The 25,004-nt window shown below is 39.4% G+C and overlaps 3 protein-coding genes across 8 annotated transcripts in view; all 3 read left to right on the top strand.

Moving 5' to 3' along the window:
* LOC306875379 (serine/arginine-rich splicing factor 3-like) overlaps positions 1 to 4,995 on the top strand; it is a 5,512-nt gene extending 517 nt beyond the window's left edge. Inside the window, exons 2-7 of one of the 5 annotated variants that reach the window (XR_013784733.1) lie at positions 1,407 to 1,617; positions 1,696 to 1,830; positions 1,912 to 3,166; positions 3,645 to 3,683; positions 3,765 to 3,851; positions 4,548 to 4,995. Coding sequence is in view for 3 of the 5 variants with exons in the window: in XM_079425889.1 (XP_079282015.1) it covers positions 1,415 to 1,617; positions 1,696 to 1,830; positions 3,645 to 3,683; positions 3,765 to 3,851; positions 4,548 to 4,575 (492 nt within the window). In the remaining 2 variants the exon portion in view is untranslated. Of the gene's footprint in view, positions 1 to 1,406; positions 1,618 to 1,694; positions 3,684 to 3,764; positions 3,852 to 4,547 lie in introns of those variants that run through there. The other 4 variants (XR_013784734.1, XM_079425889.1, XM_079425890.1 and 1 more) reach the window with 4 other exon arrangements.
* A 4,141-nt stretch (positions 4,996 to 9,136) lies between these two features.
* Positions 9,137 to 13,597, top strand: LOC306874471 (cyclin-dependent kinase inhibitor 1-like). Of its 2 annotated transcripts, XM_079424539.1 has the most exons (3): positions 9,137 to 9,429; positions 10,850 to 11,249; positions 12,324 to 13,597. In XM_079424539.1, exons 2-3 carry the CDS (start codon positions 10,859 to 10,861, stop codon positions 12,377 to 12,379), a joined length of 447 nt encoding a protein of 148 aa, XP_079280665.1. In that variant the 5' UTR covers positions 9,137 to 9,429; positions 10,850 to 10,858; the 3' UTR covers positions 12,380 to 13,597. The 2 variants fall into 2 exon arrangements, with proteins under 2 accessions (XP_079280665.1, XP_079280664.1); XM_079424538.1 differs by lacking the exon at positions 9,137 to 9,429 and having other exon boundaries at positions 10,681 to 11,249.
* Positions 13,598 to 15,147: 1,550 nt separating this feature from the next.
* LOC306874469 (transmembrane and coiled-coil domains protein 2-like) lies at positions 15,148 to 24,768 on the top strand. Its single transcript, XM_079424535.1, has 4 exons — positions 15,148 to 16,560; positions 18,437 to 19,026; positions 21,477 to 21,612; positions 23,139 to 24,768. Exons 1-4 carry the CDS (start codon positions 16,192 to 16,194, stop codon positions 23,436 to 23,438), a joined length of 1,395 nt encoding a protein of 464 aa, XP_079280661.1. The 5' UTR covers positions 15,148 to 16,191; the 3' UTR covers positions 23,439 to 24,768.
* Positions 24,769 to 25,004: the final 236 nt, after the last annotated feature.

Genomic DNA, 25,004 nt, shown 5'->3' with positions numbered 1-25,004 from the left:
TGGTTTTACTGTGGTTTACCTGCTTTACCGTGGTTTTATTGTGGTTTACCTGCTTTACCGTGGTTTTACTGTGGTTTACCTGCTTTACCGTGGTTTTACTGTGGTTTACCTGCTTTACTGTGGTTTACTCGACCTGCTCTTGTTTAGCTTTATTTGGGGGGTTTTCTAGATTAGGGTTATTACATATATTCTGACACGGTAGGTTAGGATTATATGAAATCAACAGTTTGGCCTAATATGGAGTCAAACCCTTACTGAAATTGACCATGGTTTGGTTTTACTACGAAAAAACCAGTGTTACTATAGTTAAACCATGGTAAACTCTAATTAGCCATGGTTTTGCTTCACTAATCATCGGTATTTGTAGTAAAACTGTGGTTATATAAATGGTAATCAATATGCCAAAAAACCATGGTTATTACACTTTTATGATTAATTGTCGTATGGGAACACAACACTAAATGTAGTGGTTTTGAAGTGTCTTTAGATGTTTTGACACTGTTTAATGCTGCTCAGAGGTGGTTTACACCACAATCACAACTGTATACTTTAATACAAGGGGCTGAGGTGGGCATAATTCAGTCTGCCTTTATGCAGAATTGCATCTTTATGCAGAATTCTGAGTCCACATTGAACAGCCTTAACTTGGCTGTGTGAAGACGCTAAACGGTCTGTATCATTATATCCAGGTAATCTACCAATGCAAATAAACAGTGATTGGTTATGGCAAGACCACATTCAACAATGAGAGAGATGGGTGGGTATAAAGAGAGGGGGTGGAGGCCGAAAGCAGCCACACCTGCATTAAGAGCCTTAACCTAGAGATAGTCAGCCTTGTTATTGAAATGAGTTGGAAACTGATACACTGACTAGAGAAGAAATGGTTTATAGTCAACACGTGGTGTCGTATTGCCCATTTTTAAGTGTTTTATGAAATGTTTACGTGTGTAGTGTCACTGGTTCTTGTTATATGTGACCCTGGAGCACAAAAGCAGTTATAAAAGCCAACAATACATTGTATGGGTCAAAATTATACATTTCTCTTTTATGCCAAAAATCATTAGGATATTAAGATCATGTTCCATGAAGATATTTAGTAAATTTCCTACCGTAAAATATCAGAACTTCATTTCTGATTAGTAATATGCATTGCTAAGAACTTAATTTGAACAACTTTAAAGGTGATTTTCTCAATATTTAGATTTTTTTGCTCCCTCAGATTCCAGATTTTCTAATAGTTGTATCTCAGACAAATATTGTCCTATCATAACAAACCATACATCAATGGAAAGCGATTTATCAGCTTTCAGATGATCTCAATTTCACAAAATTGACCCTTTTGGCTGGTTTTGTGGTCCAGGGTCATATTTGCTGAAAGGAGATTGTGAATTTTCTTGTTTTGGCAGATTGAGCCATGCATCGCGACTGCCCTCTAGACTGTAAGGTGTACGTTGGGAATCTGGGAAACAATGGGAACAAATCCGAACTGGAGAGGTCGTTTGGCTACTACGGACCCCTGAGGAGCGTGTGGGTGGCCAGGAACCCTCCTGGTTTTGCGTTCGTTGAGTTTGAGGACCCTCGCGATGCCACAGACGCCGTCAGAGAGCTGGACGGACGGTGAGTGTGGATCATAACACTAATTATCAGCGATTACTCAATGACTTCCGATTTAACTAATGAGTTATCGTCACGCAGGACCCTCTGCGGTTGCCGAGTGAGGGTGGAGCTGTCCAATGGCGAGAAGCGCTCTCGTAACCGGGGTCCGCCTCCGTCCTGGAACCGCCGCCCACGCGATGACTACCGCAGGCGCAGCCCGGCCGCCAGGCGCAGGTAAACCGGTTTTCCCGCTCCCCTGTCTCTCTGTAGGTTGTGTTCCAGAGGAAACTAATCCGATTCTGCCCTTCCCGCCAGTCCTGGAGGCTCCGCTGGTGCCGGGTGTCCCGGTTCTGACGAGCGTCTGCCAGGGATCTTTTGCTCCTCCATCTTCATTGTCATTGATAACCATTAAAGTATGATTGACTGGGCTTCTCAAATTCTGATATTTTGTTCCAATGCAAATCAGTAAGTAATTATTGGGTTAATTCCATGACAAAATGCCCGGGTTACGTTTCACTCCAAAATTAAACGCTTTTGGCTTGTTTTTTGCATTGTGATTTGGCACGCAAAACCTCATCGCTGTAACAGTTTTCCAACACACATTTAATTTTACATTTTAGTGAATGTGTATTTTGTGCATTTTGTTTCCCCCCCTAAAAATTTTGCGTTCATCATCGCCAGCTCATAATAGTTACATTTTCCCATGAGATTGGGTTGAATTATCTTGTGCAAATGCTAATTAGCCAGTTTATAAACTTATTGCAATTAAATTTAATGTAATGTGTGTTGTGGAAGGTAATTTACCCTTATATGACGTTATTGAGAATTACAGCGGTGATTGAGGTAACGTTATATAAAAATGTGATTAGCCCGTCCCCAAGTCTCAGTGCAGAAAACCTTCAATGTCTTCAAAATAGCCTTTGTTTCTCTTGATTTTGGATTGAAACTTGACCCAAATTTTGCCAATTTGTGAATTGGACATCAAAGCCCAGTCGCTAGATTTCAGTAATCTGCTCGGCTCTAGTAATGGTTGGAATATGCAATCTTTTGTTGACTTAACTTTACATGAAGGTTGTTTTTATTTTCTTATCTATATTAATAAAAATGAACCCCGTTGCAGAGTCACCACCATGCCTCTCCTCACCACCCTCTGAGTCAGTCTACTAGTCCTCTTTCAGCATCATGTGACCAGCGTGCCCCAATCAGCTGGCTGGGTTGGTGTCACATGACCCAGGCGTTGCCAGTCATCAGGTCGCACCAGCCCATTGGTTCCTGAGCATGCCGTTGTCAGCTCCTCCTCCTCCAACCTTAACACCCAATCGGCAGCGGCCCACTTCACATTCCTGACCAATCAGCGTTTTACGCTCCCCAATGTCTACACTACAAACCACCAGCAACAGCCTTCAGCTAACCAATAAAAGCAGGAAAAATCCACTACATCCAGCCCCCATCCGCAAGCCAGCTAATCAGCTCGCTGCATCTGGCCTGCACTTTCCCGCCAATTCTGCTCCCCGGCCGCCAGCCGTCCTCCCCTTCGCCTTTTCTAGCTTGTTGAAAACCAAAAAGACTAGTAAGTTTTTCCTGCTTCATACAGTTTAATGCTGAATACAGATTTAAGATGAGGAGAAATCTCCTGTTGAGTTGAAACAAACAGGGTTGGTATGAGATCTGGACAGACGTTGTTAAGCTTAGGCAAGCAGAGTGATGGGGAGCCCAAACGGAGGTTCAGGTTACAGAAGAAGCGTGGGCTTTGAGAGCTGCTCTTGCTTTCTTTCACTGTCTTCATTCTGTGGGGTTGTTTGCAGTGCATTTCTGTTGAGTTTTCTCCTGCTAGTGCACTACTTTTGTAGCTCTCTGTACTCGAGCGTAACGCTCTTAGCGAGGGAGGGAGGTTCTCCGAAGCCTCATGTGTTGCGAGGTCTCCACTCCACCCCTGTATCAGGGCGGTGACGAGTGCGTTTGACCGTTAGCAGGCTGGAGTTGCAGGGCTTTTGAGGTGCGTCCGTGTCGATTGTGCGCTCACTCGCTTTGCCTCTTCTCTTCTTCAGATCGCCCAGGAGGAGGAGCCTCAGTCGTAGTCGCAGCCGGTAAGAGTCCGTCTGTTCTCGCCGCTTTCCCGCGTGGTTTTGTGAGCGCTTCCTCAATGTGTTGTTCTGGATTCTGTCTAGATCTCTTTCCAGAGAGCGCCGGAGGGAGAGATCTCCGTCTCGCGAAAGGAACCACAGGCTCTCACGATCTTTCTCCCGATCAAGGAGGTAAGAGTCTGCAGAAAATTTGACTAAACCTGTTATGGCATTTAGGCAAATGTTCTTTTTTACCTCTGTATGATGGATGAAGACTAATAAATGGTGTTTATAAGCATTAACAGAGGTAACCACTGTATTTTTGCGCTCCACAAGTGCCACTTACTGTCAGTTAATTTGTATTTTCATTCAACCCATCTACCATTTTTATTCAGACAATTATGTATGTAACAATCGTTAATTAGTCGCATTTGCATGAAATAAATCCAGAATTGCGATATTGCTAGTGTGCATCTTGCAATTCTGTCTTATCAGAATTTATGAGAGAGAAACTTGTATAAAAAATTATCTCGCAATTCTTTTTTTTTTTTTTTTTTTTAAAGTTCAAATCTCACAATTTTGACTTTTCTCGCATTTCTGACTATTTGTGAGTTTGTCACAATTCTGATAGAATTATTTCTAATCTTTTTATTCAGTGGCACAAATCGACTTCCATAGAAATGAGAGGTTTTGTCATTGTGTAAAATTTGTCAACTTATTTAAACTGTAAAGTTTTTACTTTTATTTTACACTTAAGAATGTTACCGTAGATATTGGTGTTGTTATTAACGTTGCTACCTTAAGTTTGTATTAGATTTTACACCACTTTAAAGTAAGTTTTGGAAGAAATATTTTGACGTCGGACGTGCTTGATCTTCTCGTTTATAGTCGTTCCAGATCGACTGAACGGAAATGAACTTCGGCGCCGAGAAGAACGTGGTGACGGAAACCTCGGCACAGATCAAACATGTTGAAAAACTTTGAAAAGACTTGGAGTCCCCCACTTTTTTTTTTCTTTTTTATTAACATTATTTTAGCGGTTCTGTTTTCTTCTGTAGCTGCGGTTGTGCGTGTTTGCAGTTTTAATGCGACGGCATTCCATCTCACACTTTTAAGACTCTTTTATTAGTTTTTTGGCGGTGAATGTGATTGGTCCTGCTGTGCTGAGCTGGACTGTGTTTGTGTTTCTGTGCGATCCGAGGGGGGAGATGTAAGGGCACTATGACAGCAGCAGGGGGTGGAATAGAGAACAGCTTTCATTCATTCTTTTCTTTTCCTTGTAGTGTTTGTACTGTGTATAATGTTGATCTGAATTAAAACCCATTACAAAAATGCTTCATTGGTCTCTTCAATTTATTTTTTTAAATTGCATGTTTTAAAAAAGTAGTTTTTAATTATTCCATTTTATAGTGAGAGTTTCATTGAATTGACATTTACTCTTTTAACAGATGATTTTATCCTAACACTGAGCATAGATTTTACAGCACTTTTTTTCTGCAAAAATTATATATATAATATATATTATTGTTCCGTGATTATGAACATTGTAAAAAGGATTTTTTTTTTGTAGTCCGTAAAAAAAACAAAAAAAGATTATTGGAATTCGTGTTACAAGAAAATACTTCCAGTTTTTCTATTTTAAAATGTCACATTTAATTCAGTGTGGTACTTGCCTTTTTGGTAATTGTGAAAATAGAGTGATTTGTTTTTGTTGTCGGTGTAGCTCACAGTGCGTACATGTTAACAAGTTTTATATGTGAATGTAGAAATGAAGATGAATAAATTCTGTAAGTTTATTCTTGGTTAATCCCAACAAAACCTTACTGTAAGGTGTTCTGATAAAACAAGTCTACATAAGAACGTATGGTGAGTTGTTAGCGTTAGCATACTGCTAGTTCCCCATTCTTGTTCTCAGTATGAGCACATGTTTGTGTACAGTAGTGATCACTGACACTGAAAATCCTGGTTAAACATTCAACTATAATGACATCTGAACCTTGTTTCGGGTTTAATTGTATACAAGTTGTTCAGAGGTTTAATTTAGCAAGTTGCTTATGAGGGATTTAACTAGTGGCATAAGTATAATAAAAAGGGACAATTATTTTTAAATAAAATACAAGTAAACTAATATACAGATCGTTTGCATAGTAGCACCAGCAGAGGGCGAACATGAACTTGAACTCTTGAGAAACCAATCCACATCACCACAAACATAATTCTGATTCGGTGCTTAATTATCATGAGAAATATTGAAATTGCACTTTTGAGAAGACTGGGGTTGTCTATTGTTTTAAAGAGTTTAGATTTCCTTTTAAAAATCCAAAGTAGAGACTCCACACTTGAGGTAATTATTACACATTTGTGTTTGTAGCCCATTTCATTAAAGTTGGGTTAATATCTGGTTCAACAGCACAATTCAAACATTATGATAGAACACGGAGTCATTTATAAAGAAAGAAAGCGCTACGGTGTGCTAAGATATAGAGGTTTAAAAATCTGATATAACCTAAAGGTTGTAGGTTCGAATCCTTCATCCAGGAGTACTTGAAGGTATAATAAAAATGATGTCTTCATTTTAGTCTCCCTCAGGTTTCTAGTCTCCGTTGACTTCAATAATATTTATTTTTCATACTATGGAAGTCAATGGGGTCCAACTGTTTGGTCACCCATATTCTTCAAAATATCTTCTTCTGTGTTCAGCAGAAGAAAGAAACTCGTACAGGTTTGGAACATCTTGAGGTTGAATAAAAAACATGATTTTGATTTTTTGGTGAACTATCCTTTGAACTTGTTTGATAACGCAAATGCTAAATGATGATTCAGGCTAAAGTAACTTCTCAAACATCAGCAGTATTTCTTACCCTGGGGTTTGTATTAGCTCAGATCACAAGATAATCTCTTACATAAGATACACTTCAGGGTGCTTACTGCCAATGCCCTTCAAATCCCCTCCTCTTTCCAGAACAAATGCTGTGTAACATGCTAGCATGAATGTTGTGTAACATGCTAGCATGAATGTTGTGTAACATGCTAGCATGAATGTTGTGTAACATGCTAGCATGAATGGCGTGGAGTTGTAACTCTTAGCTGATTACTCAGACATTACAGCGTTTGCTAGTTTAGTGGAAAATGTTTATGTTTTCCACCACTTTAAATCCCAGACGAGGCTTAGGCTAAACCAGGATTAGCCATAGTTCAATTACGACATTTAAGTAATTTGTTATAAATGTAGAAAACACTACTGGTGTGCATCTTGAGACAAAACAAAGGCACTGATAATCAGAGCAAGTTTCTTTCAGTTTTAGTTACTTTTTCTTATTTGTAAGTCGCTTTGGACAAAAGTGTCTGCTAAATGACAAAAGTAAGTAAAGTAAAACAGCTCAGACTTACGCTTAAGCCTTTAAGAAGTTCATTTTAGCACATTATAGGCCTATTCTTGTAGTTTATTAAGCACACATATTTCTTTTCTTTTAACATTGAGGCTAATATTAATGCATCACAGAGTGACGAAATGAATCACACAGACTCTCAAACTTCCCGCGCTTTCTCTCGCGCTGCTCCGTGACGTCACGCTCTGATGAGTCACTCTCCCGCGGCGGGCGACTCTCGCTGATTTTTCGCGGGGCTTCCTCGCGCTGTGGTATGTCACGTGGCCGTCCTGTTCTACACGCTAATGAATAACGGTCATTAATTAAACAGCCTTTCCTGTTGAATACATGACTAACTGCGAGGGAGACATGCACTAGTCTCATTAGTGGACGAAGACTGATACTTTCGTGTTTATTGGGGCAGGTGTTGTTTATGTATTAAATATGTTTCATGGAATAAAAGCAAAACAATCAATTTAGTTCTCTTTTACAGAAATGTGATTTATATTATGGTCCTCTTTGATTATGGACATAAAACACTTCAAAATATCTTTATTATTATTATTCAAGAGAAGAAAGAAAGCTTTACGTGTTTGTATCTTTTGGCATAAATGACATTTCATTAATAAATAACCGATTTTAGTACAAAGTCATCATGACTTAATGAGAAGATAATAATTAGTGTGTGGACGATTGATTTCTTCATCATCTGGGTGATTGTTTGATGAATGATGTTCTCAAACTCTCACTCAATTCAAACTTTATATCGCTCAATTCTGTCTTTTCCCCAAGCACGAAACAATACGTTTTATAACAATAAACAACAATAAAAAAGTCATTGTAAAAGTAATAATTAGAAAAAGTAATTAGTAAAAAAGTAGTTTTCCCCCGCAATTGTGAGTTTATATTTAAAAAATATGATTTTTACTTCAGAATTGCAAGTTTCTGAATAAATTTCGAAATAACAAAGTCGCATTACTTTGTGTGTGTGTGTGTGTGTGTGTGTGTGTGTGTGTGTGAGAGAGAGAGTGTGTGTGTGAGAGAGAGTGTGTGTGTGTGTGTGTGTGTGTGTGTGTGCGTGTGTGTGTGTGTGTGTGTGTGTGAGAGGGAGTATGTGTGTGTGTGTCCAGTGGCAGAAATTAGCTTCCAAATCTCATTTATAATTATGGTACTACTGTATTTTATTACAGTGAACGGTCTGCTTCATTGTGTTAAGTGTTAATTTAGAAGTTTTTATTTGATGTAGATGAATAGTAGAGTAATAATATCTGAGCTCATGAGACTCCTCCCACATACGCGTGAGAAGAAGAAGTGGGCGTGGCTTCGTTATTTCTCTGGCCTCCTCTGTAATATATATATATGACGCTGCAGCACAAAAGCAGTCATGAGTAACACAGGTATATCTGAAGCAATAGACAACAATACATTGTATGGATCAAAATTATACATTTCTCTTTTATGACAAAAATCATTAGGATATTAAGATCATGTTCCATGAAGATATTTAGTAAATTTCCTACTGTAAATATATCAAAACTTCATTTTTGATTAGTAATATGCATTGCTAAGAACTTCATTTGAACAACTTTAAAGGAGATTTTCTCAATATTTAGATTTTTTTGCTCCCTCAGATTCCAGATTTTCAAATAGTTGTATCTCAGACAAATATTGTCCTATCATAACAAACCATACATCAATGGAAAGATTATAAATATTATATATATAAATTATATAGATTTCATAAATGTTACTCTTATGGTTGGTTTGTGGTCAAGGACATACCCTGTTGTAAGAGAACAGAGTGATTGTCTTTCTGGGAGTGTTATTAACAGACAAATATCTAAACAAAATTACCAAAGAAAGGCATAGAGAGACATTAACAACGCAGAAAGATGAGAATAAGATACGTTGTGATAATTTTAACAGTAAGAAAATGCTTACAGTTTTTATTTTATAGATCCATCCTGTACATTCAGTATGCTAAAGAACTGTACTGCTTTTCTTTTTAACTTAGTAGTTGGATATATTTATTTATTTAGTTTACAGAAAAGGGAATAAACACTTAAACTACTAATATCACACGCCCGTGTCTCCGTTCTCTCTGTGACGCAGATCACGTGGAATGCTCGGTTTACGCTGCACACGTGCTCACGTGTTGTCTTGTTCCACGTGCTGCGCTCACGAGGCCCCGCCCACTGCGTCACCACGAGTTGATAAAAGTTCAGAAAGTTCAGTCATTAGCAGCAGAGCGTCTGGAATCAACGCTAGATCGAGTTACGCGACCCTTTCGCCTCAAGATTCTTCTTAAGCTCTGTTTTAAGCTCAATACTGCGTTCAGGATATCTCAAGTACTCTCGGACTTCTTTGACTTTTCCACACGCTCCAGAAACTTAAACAAACATGTAAGTTGCACGTTTACATTATTTTGCAGGTTTATAATGTTTACCTGTACGATATTATCGTTTATCACAACCCCTGTTGGATTCTGTTAGTCTGCAAACTAATTATAAAACTAGTTTAAAGTCTCTTAGTGTTTCTTTAAAATAACAGTCGAGTAAAACTAACATCTCAAGACGAACTCTAACCGAAAGCGTTCCCGGTAAATTGACCGGATCGTGATATTTGACCGTGATTGGCTGCTGTAGTGAAATGAAATGTCACAGTTGTATCCGCTCGAGACGTGTTTGCACCGGCTTACACGAGCTACTCCTTCACGTGGACTGAGGATAGAGTGGGCGTGTCCGTGTCACTGCTGACCAATCAAACAAGCGCTCGCTTTCCCGCCGCCGGCTTGAATTTATTCTCGAATGAGCTGCACATTCCGTCATAATAACCAATAGATTATTTATTGATTTATTAAGTCAAATATGACAGCTTTGACTCTGATGTGAACTTTAGGCTCGAGTGATTTGTCAGTGCTGTTACAGTAAGAATGTCACTATTTTACATTTATTGTATTGACTCCAGTATTATAGTGAAATATAGAGTTAGTTTATAAATGGATGAATATGAATATTCAGTGTGTGTCTGGTTCTGGTTGGAAAGCGCCTCAGAATTAGTGCTTTCCTGAAACAGATCCACAACTCATTTCCTTATTTGATTAAAACATGACTCTTGACCCACAAGAATATTTCATAAGTATCCAGTAAAGTGAGAGAGACATCAGTCATACTTACAGGGGAAAAGTATAAAAGACTTGGAAATAAGCTAAAATATTATTTTATAAATAGTTGTATATTTAGTTATTTTAGTTTTTAGTTTAATATTTTTATATGTAATTAATATTTTAGTTTACTGTCTTTTTGTCGATATATATATATATATATATATATATATATATATATATATATATATATATATATATATATATATATATAGCTTTAATTTATTTTTATTTTTTTTTACTTTTAGTAATTTTGGTACTTCAATTTAATCTCCTTTATTAGGCAACTTAAGTGTAAGTTTTTAAAAGTTAGGTTTTTCATCTAACATTTTATTTCAGATCTAATTCAGTCGCCAAAAATGTAAGAAGCAACAATAACAATATCGATCATTTTTAGTAATTTATGCTGATTTAAAAAGAGCTATTTGTATCTAGTATTAAAAGGTAATAATTAGAATAAAAGTTCAAGTCACAAAACGTAAGTATTTGGAGGCATGAAGAGATTTTTTGCATCGCAGTAATGAGGATTTGGAGAAATGCGTCATCATCCTCTGCTGAACATGCCCTCACACATCCCTCAGATCTGCCCAGACATGACTCACTTCAGAGGCAGGTCAGGGAGGACACTTCAGAGACTAATCATGTGTTCTTCAATGCAGCTCGAGGTGATGGCGATGCACAAGCGGATCCTGCGGGCTCTCGGTAACGGCCCGACGCGGCGGAACCTCTTCGGTCCGGTGGATCGTGAGCAGCTCCAGCTGGAGTACCGCGACGCTCTGAGGAGAGACCTGGAGGAGGCATCTCGCCGCTGGGGCTTCGACTTCACCACCGAGACGCCTCTGGAGAGCGGGGACTTCCAGTGGGAGGGCGTGTCCGAGGCGAAGGTGCCCGTCTTGTACCGCACCTGTCAGGGGGAGCATCGGTGGAGGTCCGGCCCGTTCTGCGCGGGGAAAGAGAACGTCCCCAGAACCCCGGAGAGATTCAGCCTTGTCCCGCAGGACGTGGAGATAACGCCAGAAAAGAGGACCGATCTGAAGAGGAAACAGACCAATATCACCGGTGAGAACCTCAAGAATCTGACTCGGAAATACAGTTACAAATAATGACATATTTAAATATTAGTTCAATTGTAAAGTTTTAGTGTTTTAATTTTCACTGGAGTTTACTTAAATTTAGTGAATTTCAACGAATAGGCTACTAACTTAGCAATTAATTTAACTCAAATACTAAAACTCAAATCAAAGCCTTTTGTAATTGTTTAGTATTTAAACATGTTTATGTAATTTAGTTGCTAAAGCAACATTTGGTTAAGTTTTTCAAGTTATTTTAACAGTAAGTTTTTGATCTAATATTTGTATTTTATTTAGATTTGTTTCAGATTTATTTCAATCACCAGAAATCTTTTGCTAGTTGTGGTTTTAGTAACCGTACAACAGTATGTCATTCATTTGGTGTCATTAGTTACGAAACTAGAACTAAAAGATTACAAAACTAAACTATTTGGATGCATGTTATTGTATTAAAAAATGTTTTTAATTATCAAATCAATAATGTACAATGCAATTACATGTTTAATTTTTTTATTTTTAGTTTTAAAATGTTTATTATTATTTTGTTATTTTAAAATAAAATTTTCATTTTTAGTTTTTGTACGTTTAGCACTTCAAATCAAAAATATTTATTTCAGTTAAATGTCTTTCATCTAATTTTTATATATATACATGTTTTTAGATTTTTCACCAAAACCTTTTTTTTAGTTTTTAGTAACAATAACAACAATCTGTCATTTATGCTGATTTAAATAATCAAAGTATTATCAACTAATTCTTATCTAATATGAGGGGAAAAAACTAGAAAACTTACAAAAACTAAAAGAAAGTTACAAAACTAAATATTTGAATTTTATGAGTTTTTTTTGCATTAGAATTTAAAGAAAGCTCTGTTTAATATGCGAGTAGTGTGACATTTATTTTTAAATGTAATAGTTTTAGAACAGGAGTGAAATATGACTTGGATGTTTTGAGAGATGAGTAATGATGTCAGTTAAACAGAGGCGTGAAGGAGAGTTTGACTAATAACAAGTATTATTATCGTCTCACCCTCTCTCTCTTTTTCTCTCTCTTATCCAAACAGATTTCTACCAAGCCAAGAAGAGAGTGGTGGCCACACCCCGCAAATCAGGACAATAACACACACACGCACACACACACACACACTCAGGAACGCCAGTGTGTCTCGTCTGGACTCTTGCTCTCACAGGAGGAACACTGACACAGAAACTGACGCAAACCACCGCTTCTTCTCACCAGATCTTCTGTTTTCTACGCCATCATCTACCTTTATCCTCTCTTGAACTCTAATCAGTCATTCATAGCATTGTTCCGTCGCGCTGTTTGGTCCGTGCGGGTGTCATGGACCGAACGCGAAGAAACGGACCGTTCCAGAACTTATTTTCCATCTTCCATCATGTATTTTGAATGTTATTCATTAATAGGAAATTGTTTCTGTCATTTCCCCTTCCTGTTTATGTTTGCATGTCAACGGTTAACATTTATACAAATTTCCGATTAAGGATGCGTTAAACTTTTTAAATCGATTCGGTTTTGTGTGGAGGAGGTGAAAAGATTCTGGAAAGATGTCAGAATTTGTCTCTCAGCGGGACCACAAAATTATAACGAAAGAGTTTAATTACGAACAATACGACAGGTTATAAAACACTGATTTTTCAGTGTCCATGTATACAAATGTATTGCTTTATTGCACAATACTTGTAGCTCATTTTAAAAACTAACATATGGTACCTTTTTTTTTTTTTTTTATAATTCTAACCCTTCTAAGCTGACAGTATGTTCTCGCACAACTATGCAATTACGTTTTTAGAACGTAAAATTATTGACAAACACTTGGCGTCATTCGTGAAACACGAGCAGAATGAATTCTCTACAAATTCTTTGTAAGTTACTCAGAAATTAGTTCTGCTTGCGTTCCGTGAACGCCGCTGCAACTACAGCATATTTACAAACACTCTGTTTTACTTGTAGTCACGGAAATACAAGTAACGTTTGTTTGAAATAAACGTAATCACAGATACGAACGCTAAGCTTTCTGCATTCACTATTTGAGATGCTGGATGCATTCAGTTGCTCAAGTTTCGCATTCCAGCAAACGTTTATTGAATCTGTTGTTGCTTTGTGATCGTCTCGTATCCTGATACTTGTAGATTTCTGCGACCTGTCTGTAAATATCCTGTTAATGTCTGGATTATCCGCTGTCGATGGGAAAATTGCACTTATTTTGAGTAGTGTAGCTTGCACATGTTTGTCATTGTTAAAGTGCTGTATTTATTTTACGGAAAAATATTGTAATGTAGATCGACATGTAATTGTTCTTGTAATAAAGCTGTTTATAAAGAGAATCTCTGGCGTGTATGATTGATTTCTATAAATAATTCCTTAAAGTATTCAATCTTTTGATTTTTGTGCTAAGACTACCCACCTAACGCAATGTTTTCAGTTCTTTTATAGTAACGTTTGTTCAGAGTTATCTGGTCGTTAATAACGTTCTCAAACCGTTAGCACAAAAACATCATTCATGGAACTATTTCTGAAACATTGGTTGGATGTTCGTCTAACATTTAAAAATATATATATTACTGCTTTCAGAACGTTGAGAGAACGTTCACAAAGTTTTCAAAATGATAAAATGGAATGTTCTCTTGACATTTGTATAACCAAGAAAAAAAGCCGGATGTTTTGAATGTTCATAGAACATCAGAAATAATATTTTCAGGACTTAATGCGAACGTTGGCCAAATAGAGCATATTTTTGCTAGTTGGGTACTGGGTCTGGGTTTCTGCTAGCGTGTTACTAATGTGTTCTCTGGACTGGTAAGTGAATCAAGTAAATAAAGATAAAATGTTACGTTAAAAGTCAGTGCGAAACTAAATTTTACTTCCATTGTGATGTCGAATAACCTGTATTTAAAAATATGAGTATCCCAGTGTTAACGCTTTTTCTTTATTGCAGTTTATTAAATGGCATTTAATTACTGCGTTAATTAGCTAGGTTTAGGAAACGAAGACTTCATAGATGTCCAACTTAGTTACATTTTTAACGTTAAGGTTGCTTGGGTAAAGGAGGCGGAGGAAATTCTGAATTTGACTTTTGTCTTTAGAAAAATTGTTCAAAATTAGACCAGGAACGTTCAGTAAATAAATAAATTCAATAAATTTCATGTTGACGTTTGCGTATTAAGTTTATTTTTGCATTGTACTTGCATTTCTGTTTCCCATTTGTTAACAGATGAGCACAGAGGGACGACTCAACCTTATTGTAATGTTGGAGAAGCCATTTGTGTTATTTAAAGCAAAATATTATTTTAAATAAGAAAAGCGTAACCTCAGCATGTAGCGTGTAGCTCGTGTTTATGTGCGTAGCAGACCTTCAACATAGTGACCCAGTTGTGAAGCTTGTTGCTATGAGACTGACGTCAGCGTTTCCCATCAGCCCCTCTGTCTGTTTGGGAAATGCCCCCGAAATGCCCCCCCCCCCACACACACACACACACACACACATGCATATCCCTTAAAAATGTGTTTCTCACTGTGAAAACACACACATACACACCCCAATTGTGCTCTCATGAACGCACAGTGAAAACACACACAGACAGTTTAAGCAGTGTGTGTGTGTGTGTGTGTAAACGCTGCAGTGTGTGTGTGACGCATGCTCTGCTGAACCCCCCTCCCCCTCTGCTCATCTGCTCCTCAGCCTAGTCGAAACACTCAGACAAACACACGGCTGGAGAGACGAGAAAGAAACCTGAGATACAGGCGAGACAAAGATGAGAGACACGAAACCGCAGCCGATATTGACTCTAGCATGAACCATGACAGACAGGAGCGAGAGATAGACAGCTAGAGGAGAAGGGGAGGGGTGAACAGACAGAGAGAGAGACAGACGGGAGGGATATGGCCCTCTTACACGTCTCTGCAGTCAAGCTGCACGCCCTGGACTAAAGACCATGGTAATTTATCACAAATTAATCTTCTGTTCCTGTCTTGTACCATCCATCCGTCCATCGTCACCCATCTGTCTCTCTCTCACGCGCTGTTCTGCATGTCAGAAGTCAGCTGCGGTTTTTTCTCATGTGTTTAACTCGCCCACTGTCATCTGACACACATCCCTGATTTACGCTGCATGCATGCGTGTGTTTGCTGTCCCACATTGCTCAGCTCCAACCTACTTTCTAAATGCGTCCATCAGCGGCCTGTAGTTCACACACACACATGCGCATGCTCTCGGCAGGTGACATGACTCAGATTCACATGCGTTAAAAGATGCATGGATTGCGCTAACCTTTAGAAGAGCCCTGCTGCGTGTGAGTGCATGTGTATGTAACACAACAAACCTGGTCTCAGAGAAACACGCATACTATGTGTGCAGGTTGCATGCATGTGAAGATGCATGGCCTGCATAAACCTCTGCTGTGTCAGTGCGACTCTGAACACAAATGCAGACCATGCATCTTTTCATGCATGTGTGCATTTTGTCATGCTTGCAAAACACATTCTCTGATGCATGCTTAATTGAGGTACTGCAGGTTGAGATTTGCTGCCACTTTGCATGCATGTGTATGCGTGACATTCATTCATCCAGCGTGTTTTTGGAGTGAATTGCGACGTTGCATTTATGAATGATTAATTCCAGATAGTTACTAGCAGTGTACTGTCTATAATGCACTGAAGACATGCACTTACTGTTTCAGATTGTTTATACGTTTATTGTGGTGTTGTGTAAGTAAAGATATCTTCAGAATGAAAGTGGGTCACGCTGTGTCCCTCTAGCTCTGAGTGTGAGTTTTTGTTCAGCTTGTAAACAGACGTGACCACTTACTCCTGCAGCTGCTACACAAATAAGAGAGGTGTTAGATAGTGTGGTTTCATGTCTCATGTTTCTGTTAGCATGACAGCGCAACTCAGTGCTTGTTTTCATTGTGTGCATGCAGCTGGATAAAAGCGAAGTGTCCACTCTCAGTCTACCACCCTCCGTGAGCCATGGCGGGTCGGACGGGAATATCAGCGTGGAGGCAGGGTCAGACGGGGCATGCGGGGAGGTCCAGAGAACACGAGTTGCACTGGAACACCTGCAGCAGAAGATCCTGAAGATCACCGAACAGATCCGCGTGGAACAGGAGGCCCGTGACGATAATGTGGCCGAGTATCTCAAACTGGCCCACAATGCAGACAAGCAGCAGGCGTCGCGCATCAAACAGGTGTTTGAGAAGAAGAACCAGAAGTCTGCGCAGACTATTGCACACTTGCACAAGAAGCTCGAGCACTATCACAAGAAACTTAAAGAAATCGAGCAGGTAATTTCACATGCATGCGCGTTTATCTAGAGCAGGGATAGGCAACAACGGTCCTGAATTGCCACTGTCCTGCAGAGTTTAGCTCCAAACCTAATCAGGCACACCTGAAAAAGCTAATCCGCTAATCCTGCGTCCCAATGTTCATACTATCCATCCTAAATAGTATGTGAGATTAGAATAAGTGTAGTAAGTGTAAGCATAGTATGTTGAAAAGTGTATGTCTGGATGGTCTACTCAGGGGGAAGGTTAGGACGATTCCAAGGGCCCGGCGATAAAGGGGCCCCCAAGGGGGGAATGCGATTTCTATTGGAGGGAACCTTGGAACGTGAATTTTTAGTCCACTTTAGACACTCAGCTAACTACAAGTAACTTTGTAACTACATGTAAACTAATTCTCATTAGTTTGCAACTACATGTCTACTAACTCTCAGAGTAGACTGTTAGGTTAGGTTTAGGGTTGGTAGAGTAAGGGTGCTTTCACATCTGTAGTTCGGTTCATTTGGTCCGGACCAAAGGCAAAAAATTATACATTGTAGCTATTTTTAGCCGTTTTGGTTCCTTTTCACACCACACTGTTTGCTCTGGTCCGAACTAGCTGAAACGAACCAAAATGCAGTCATGTGACAACATCCGCTTCACCTGTTGGCTAGATGTGTCTTTGAACGCATTCTCTAAACTGCTTTTCGATTGGTCAGAAATAGTGTGCGGGAAAATTCCAACGGTGCTCCCGGAAGTAAACAAAGACAGGAGTAAAATGCAGCAGACAGCACACTGCTATTACATTATTATTACAAATTTCTATGAAGCTCCGCACCTCCTCACGACCCCAAGTTTGTCCGCGACCTGCCATGCTAAACTGCAAACTGTCAACAAACACTTCCTCATCCTATTATGCACAGCGCAGCTGGTTTAGTGCAAAAATGCGCAGTTCTTTTTGCGGTTGGGTCTGTTTAAGGTCGGATCGCTTTCTCACCACAAACGAATCGCTCTAGGGTTCGTTTGAAAGCGTACCGAGACCACCTCTTCAAGGAGGTCTCGGTACGCTTGTTTGGTCTGCTTTTAGTGCGCACCCGAGTGCGATTGCTGCTTTCTCACCTGCCCAAATGAACCGCACCAAGAGGGAAAACGAACTCTAGTACGATTCAACCGAAATAAATGAGGCAGGTGAGAAAGCACCCTAAGTTGTCATATACTTGCAAAGTTTCTCAACATATGTTGTATGCTGTGGACCCATCAAAATAAAGTGGTAGATGATATTAAACAGACAGTCTACTAATACTCTAACGACTGCAGGCTGACATGTGGTTGCAAAGATACTTACTGTTAGTAGAATGTCTGAAGTGGCCTATCAAAATAAAGTGATACCAGTAATTTACTTTCAATACCAGTAATTGTACTTTTACTTTCTGTAGAAGCACAGCAGTGCATACCTGTTCATGTTTAATTAAGATGGACTAGACTAGACTGTAATACAAATAACAGGTCACACTAAAAACAGGTTTTCATGAAAGTGTTGACAAACACTTTTTGCACTGCAGCAATAAAATTGAAGTGACATGAACAAACTGACAAATGTTTCTTTTTAGTTAAAAGAGATGTCGCCAAAGTTTCCCTTTGGGGACATTATTTGAAGTTGAAAAAAGGTAATAAATTGCAATATATCGCAGTATATCGCAACATATTTAAAATCGAGATAATATTGTATCGTGACACAAGTATCGTGATAATATCATATCATGGGGCCTCTGGTGATTCCTACCCCTAACAGGTGAGTTTTTTTCAGGGTTGGAGCTAAACTCTGTAGGACATCGGCACTCCAGGACCGATGCTGCCTATCCCTGTTCTAGAGTAATGACGTCTATTCCCTGTTCTGCAGAATGGTCCTGCGCGACAGCCCAAAGACGTTTTCAGGGACATGCAGCAGGGGCTGAAGGATGTGGGTGCCAATGTTCGAGCGGGAATCAGCGGTTTCGGAGGTGGAGTAGTGGAAGGAGTCAAGGGTGGAGTCTCGGCACTCACGCACACCGCCGTCGTCTCGAAACCCCGAGAGTTTGCCAGTCTCATCCGTAACAAGTTTGGCAGTGCCGACAATATCGCCCACCTAAAGGACACTTTGGAGGATGGGCACACGGAGGAGACACCCAGAGCTCTGAGCGGCAGCGCCACGCTGGTCTCCAGCCCCAAATACGGCAGCGACGACGAGTGCTCCAGCGCAACTTCCGGGTCGGCGGGTGGAAGCAACTCCGGCGGGGCGGGAGCGGCAATGGGCAGCCCGCGACTGGACGGACATCACCACCACCATCATCACCACCACTCGTCGTCTTCCTCTTGGGATGCCCTGCTGGAAGGCCTGCAGGAGATCAAAGTCGGTCAGGTGCATATGGAGGACGCCATTGAGGACATGAAAGCGCAGCTGCAAAGCGACTACAGCTACATGACCCAGTGCTTGCAGGAGGAGCGATACAGGTAAGACTGCAGCACCTACAGCAAATCCAACACTCTCTGGAGCTGGATCTTCAGGCATTAGGGCTCTATGATTTCCGTGATGCAGAAAACACAGATGGAATCGTGGAATCCAGTAATAAAAATGGAATTTACTCCATAGTGCGGAATGTCACGGAATTTGTCTGATTTGGATGGATACATCAAATAAAGGACAGTACAGTTAAACCAAAACATGATATGGACTAGTGGCTGTGAATATTAAGCTGCAAAATACTATTTAAATATGAATCCTGTTGCATGCTCTTCGTGTCTCTGTGTGAATGAATAGTGCAGATGCGTAGTTTCGTTTACTACACAAACACTGAAGCATGCGTGATGCTCGCAGCGTTTTCATCTTCTGCCACCTAAATACAGGTGCTGGTCATAAACTTAGAATATCATGAAAAAGTTGATTTATTTCAGTAATACCATTCAAAAAGTGAAACTTGTATATTAGATTCATTCATTACACACAGACTGATATATTTCAAATGTTTATTTCCTTTAATTTTGATGATTATAACTGACAACTAATGAAAGTCCCAAATTCAGTATCTCAGAAAATTAGAATATCAATTAAGACCAATGAAAAAAAAAATATTTTTAGAAATGTTGGCCAACTGAAAAGTATGAACATGAAAAGTATGAGCATGTACAGCACTCAATATTTAGTTGGGGCTCCTTTGGCCTGGATTACTGCAGCAATGCGGCGTGACATGGAGTCGATCAGTCTGTGGCACTGCTCAGGTGTTATGAGAGCCCATGTTGCTCTGATAGTGGCCTTCAGCTCTTCTGAATTGTTGGGTCTGGCGTATTGCATCTTCCTCTTCACAATACCTCATAGGTTTTCTATGGGGTTAAGGTCAGGCGAGTTTGCTGGCCAATCAAGAACAGGGATACCATGGTCCTTAAACCAGGTACTGGTAGCTTTGGCAGTGTGTGCAGGTGCCAAGTCCTGTTGGAAAATGAAATCTGCATCTCCATAAAGTTGGTCAGCAGCAGGAAGCATGAAGTGCTCTAAAACTTCCTGGTAGACGGCTGTGTTGACCTTGGACCTCAGAAAACACAATGGACCAACACCAGCAGATGACATGGCACCCCAAACCATCAATGACTGTGGAAACTTTACACTGGACCTCAAGCAACGTGGATTATGTGCCTCTCCTCTCTTCCTCCAGACTCTGGGACCTTGATTTCCAAAGGAAATGCAAACTTTACTTTCATCAGAGAACATAACTTTGGACCACTCAGCAGCAGTCCAGTCAAGACGCTTCTGACGCTGTCTCTTGTTCAAGAGTGGCTTGACACAAGGAATGCGACAGCTGAAACCCATGTCTTGCATACGTCTGTGCTGGTGGTTCTTGAAGCACTGACTCCAGCTGCAGTCCACTCTTTGTGAATCTCCCCCACATTTTTGAATGGGTTTTGTTTCACAATCCTCTCCAGGGTGCGGTTATCCCTATTGCTTGTACACTTTTTTCTACCACATCTTGTCCTTCCCTTCGCCTCTCTATTAATGTGCTTGGACACAGAGCTCTGTGAACAGCCAGCCTCTTTAGCAATGACCTTTTGTGTCTTGCGCTCCTTGTGCAAGGTGTCAATGGTGGTCTTTTGGACAACTGTCAAGTCAGCAGTCTTCCCCATGATTGTGTAGCCTACAGAACTAGACTGAGAGACCATTTAAAGGCTTTTGCAGGTGTTTTGAGTTAATTAGCTGATTAGAGTGTGGCACCAGGGGTCTTCAATATTGAACATTTTCACAATATTCTAATTTTCTGAGATACTGAATTTGGGACTTTCATTAGTTGTCAGTTATAATCGTCAAAATTAAAGGAAATAAACATTTGAAATATATCAGTCTGTGTGTAATGAATGAATCTAATATACAAGTTTCACTTTTTGAATGGTATTACTGAAATAAATCAACTTTTTCATGATATTCTAATTTTATGACCAGCACCTGTATATGAGTACATGAACACATCTCTAGAACTGCTCTGAGAATCCCTTCATGCGCATTTTATCATTTCTTTTCGGAAAAACTGTCGTCATATCATATAAACAGAGAAACTTAAAGGTCTTCACAGCAAGCCGTCAAAATAAAAGATCGGTTTAACTTGAAGAAACGGTGACAGAAATATTACTTAATGTAATGATAGTACTACTACTAATAATAATACATTTATTTTTAAAATATTTAGCAGAATTTATTTAGCAGAAAAATGTGAATACCCAACACAGTAATAAACTGCTGTTTAATATTGTAGGTGTCATGATTTCAATTAATTACTTGTTTTTATGAATAAAATTTAATTTAACCATTAAAAGTGTCTAGAAAAATTTAAACTGAAAAAAAAGAATAAAACGGAATTTGAGAAGAAATAAATCGGATTCCATAGGGCCCTAAGGCATGTCTTCTCTCTTTCCTCCAGATACGAGCATCTGGAAGAGCAACTCAATGACTTGACGGAACTCCATCAGAACGAGATGAGCAATCTGAAGCAGGAGCTGGCCAGCATGGAGGAGAAGGTGGCGTACCAGTCGTACGAGAGAGCGCGAGACATCCAGGTGACTACCGATAACCAAGAGTGCGCAAATGTGCAAGTTTCCAACCTTAAAAAGCCAATCCTGCTCCTGGAGGGCCACTGTCCTGCAGAGTTTAGCTTTCAATGCAAATTAAAAACACCTGAAGTAGCTAATCACAAGCTATGTTTCCATCTAAAGTTACGAATTAAATTTGTGTGCAAAATTGGAATATCGCATAAAACATTTACAACTAAAGCACCATTTCCTTCCAGTGAGTTGAAGAGAACAAAATCATCACTTCCTGATTAAATTGCTCTAGTAATAGAAGGCACTATATATGTGACCATGGACTACAAAACCAGTCATAAGGGTCATTCAAAATTGAGATATATACATCATCTGAAGCTGAATAAATAATCTTTCCATTGATGTATGGTTTGTTAGGATAGGACAATATTTGAAAATCTGGAATCTGAGGGAGCAAAAATCTCTAAATATTGAGAAAATCTCCTTTAAAGTTGTTCAAATGAAGTTCTTAGCAATGCATATTACTAATCAAAAATGAAGTTTTGATATATTTACGGTAGGAAATTTACTAAATATCTTCATGGAACATGATCTTAATATCCTAATGATTTTTGTCATAAAAGAGAAATGTATAATTTGGATCCATACAATGTATTGTTGTCTATTGCTACAAATATACCTGTGCCACTGATGACTGATTTTGTGCTGCAGGGACACATATTATAATTTTTGTATACAATTACTTATGAGTTTCAGAGTTTGCAGACGAAACGCGGTCATGTTATCTTCCTGTTGGAGCCTGCTGTTTGGGAACGCAGCTCTGGGAGTTAAAAGTAGTCCCAATATAGCACAATGACCATATCCCAAATATATAATGTATTTTTTTAGGTCCAAAAAGAGCACATGTATGGTCACCCTACCATATAAATTACAAACAAGTAAAGTGTTATTTCTTTGTAGATTATATAACAACAACTTGGAAAACAGACAAAACCATAATGGTAATAAGCATTATTTGAGAAAAGGGCATACTAATATACCGTATTGACCCGAAAATAAGACAACCCTGATTATATCTTTTTCTAGATGTACCTTTTGGAAAAGGCTTTTTGATAACCAAATCTTGTTTTATTAAGAAAAAAAAACTTTTTTAAGGGTTCAAGCATGTAGGGGTTCAATTGTGATTTTCTAACATTACAACACACATTACATTACTTCTTGGCGCACTCATTTTATGCGTATTTGGCGCCACCTATTGTTGTGGGTGTATTATTGACATGTCAAAGTCTAGACCCTGAAGAGAAGACAACCGCATTTTTCAGATGTATTTCCAAGGAAAAACATCATCTTATATTCGGGTCAATACGGTAATAGACGCAGACTGTAATGGAACTAACTTTACCCTGTGTTGACGTAATTTCAGATTTTTGTGAAAAAGGTGTTAAAAAGTGTAATTGGAACTCTGAATTCCAATGACTTTGGGCACTCCAGAGAAACTCCTGAGTGTTACAACCCAACTGTGTGTGTGTGTTTGCCCACAGGAAGCAGTAGAGTCCTGCCTCACCCGCATTACCAAACTGGAGCTGCAGCAGCAACAGCAGCAGGTGGTGCAGCTGGAGGGCGTGGAGAACGCTAATGCCCGAGCTCTGCTGGGAAAACTCATCAACGTCATCCTGGCCCTGATGGCGGTACTACTGGTGTTCGTCTCCACCATTGCCAACTTCATCACACCCCTCATGAAGACGCGTGCCCGGGTTGGCGCCACCCTTGCCCTTGCGCTCTTCCTGGTCACACTGTGGAAACACTGGGATTGGCTTGAGCTTTTCCTGTTGCCCAGCTGAAAAACATGAACAAAATACACATCCAGAACTTAAACTCTAACTCTAACCAGAAGTGGGTGAGACCTTGAAGGACGTACAAGAAAGCTCCATCCATGGCTTCAGTGAGGAGATACGTGGCCTGAAGATGGTGCCGTCTGAATCGCAGGCCATGGCTCTACATTTCCTGTCTTTTCCTTCTGAATGAGTTTCTTTTAGGGCTGCGCGATTAATAAGGAAACGCATCTTGTCAGTAAAGCCGGTAGTAAATCTCCATCACGTGCTTTCAGATGGAGCAGCATTTACTACACAGAGCTGTAGTTCACTGACAACACACAAAAAAAAAATCGCAGACTATGAAATCAAAGAAAATGTTTGCGATAATAACAGCTGTTTGCGTAGCTTCTCAGTGAACTACGGCTCTGTGTAGTAAATGCTGCTCCTTCTGAAAATACCACGTTTAATAACATGTTTTTAACTCCAAACTCACTTCATAACGTCAGTCGAGTGTTTGAAATAAATCCTTCTGTGAGATGATGTGGCTTCTTACACAGAATAAGACACGCAACATATTTCATAGTAATCTACAGGCATTGCATTATTATATACTTTATTATAAGTAAAATTATAATAAGAACTCAGATAAACCATATATTGTCGTAGTCGTGTGTTTATTAGTCACGTTGTATTAATGAAAGCTACCGCTATAGGGATCTCCTGGGTTTCTTCTGAGTTTCTCTGGTCTTCAGATGCAGATTTACTGCTGATCACAGAACCGTGCTTCACTGACAAGATGACCGCATGACTATCACAGCTTTCGCCTGATTGCGATTTCTTTTCGATTTACCGTGCAGCCCTAGTTTCTTTCTTTTTTTTGACCACTAGGCTCCTTTTTGCTTTAACTAATGAATGTTAAAACTGGTTCTAGAGCGGACACAAGAAATAAGTCCAGAGGATGGTCTTCTGCTGATGCATGGCTTTAATACCGTCACATTCCCGATCCAAACACCTTCATGACTAAAGGAACTCTTTCATGTTGACACCGAAACGGTCTCAAATGTGTTGCGTTTAGTTTGTTTTGTCTCTGTGGATCTCAGCGTCTGTTATACCTCGTTATGGAGGAGAAGGAAACTTTGTCATTTTACTTTGTGTATCGTTAAGTGATATTTGACACAGGGCAGAAACGTAACGTCAGTAGTCAAGAATCAATGCTACATCTGTCATCAGAACATTTTGTAAACACAGTAATAGTGTAACACTCACTGTTAGCATGATCATATTTCTCATGTTTCTACCCGTTTGCTGAATCACAACACCACTGTATTCTTAGTAAATACATTTGCAAATATAGACTATGATTTGTTTTCTGTTGTATAATTTTGGTGAACATATTTTTTGCATCGGTGCGACCATCTGTAGCTGTGATCCAGATGCTGATTTTAATCCAGATCAAGTTCATTAATCCCAGGATGGATTACAGTCACCTGCTTCCGGCTCAAAATCATGAGACAGATGATCTTTAATTTATACAGCATGCTTCGTTAATAGCCTCTTTTCACTAAAACAGGTTAATGTTTGTCATCCTGCTCT

The sequence above is a fragment of the Barbus barbus genome (assembly GCF_936440315.1).
Source record: "Barbus barbus genome assembly, chromosome: 9".
Taxonomy (NCBI): domain Eukaryota; kingdom Metazoa; phylum Chordata; class Actinopteri; order Cypriniformes; family Cyprinidae; genus Barbus; species Barbus barbus.
This window is presented reverse-complemented; position numbering and strand designations above follow the sequence as displayed.

What these genes read in the sequence shown, in the direction of transcription:
- LOC306874471 (XM_079424538.1), top strand. Translation starts at nt 10,727, where the DNA reads ATGCGTCATCATCCTCTGCTGAACATGCCCTCACACATCCCTCAGATC. An exon ending in GAAACAGACCAATATCACCG is followed by an intron (nt 11,250 to 12,323) that starts GTGAGAACCTCA and finishes TTATCCAAACAG; the next exon opens with ATTTCTACCAAGCCAAGAAG.
- LOC306874469 (XM_079424535.1), top strand. Translation starts at nt 16,192, where the DNA reads ATGCAGCTGGATAAAAGCGAAGTGTCCACTCTCAGTCTACCACCCTCC. An exon ending in AACTTAAAGAAATCGAGCAG is followed by an intron (nt 16,561 to 18,436) that starts GTAATTTCACAT and finishes CCTGTTCTGCAG; the next exon opens with AATGGTCCTGCGCGACAGCC. An exon ending in TTGCAGGAGGAGCGATACAG is followed by an intron (nt 19,027 to 21,476) that starts GTAAGACTGCAG and finishes TCTTTCCTCCAG; the next exon opens with ATACGAGCATCTGGAAGAGC.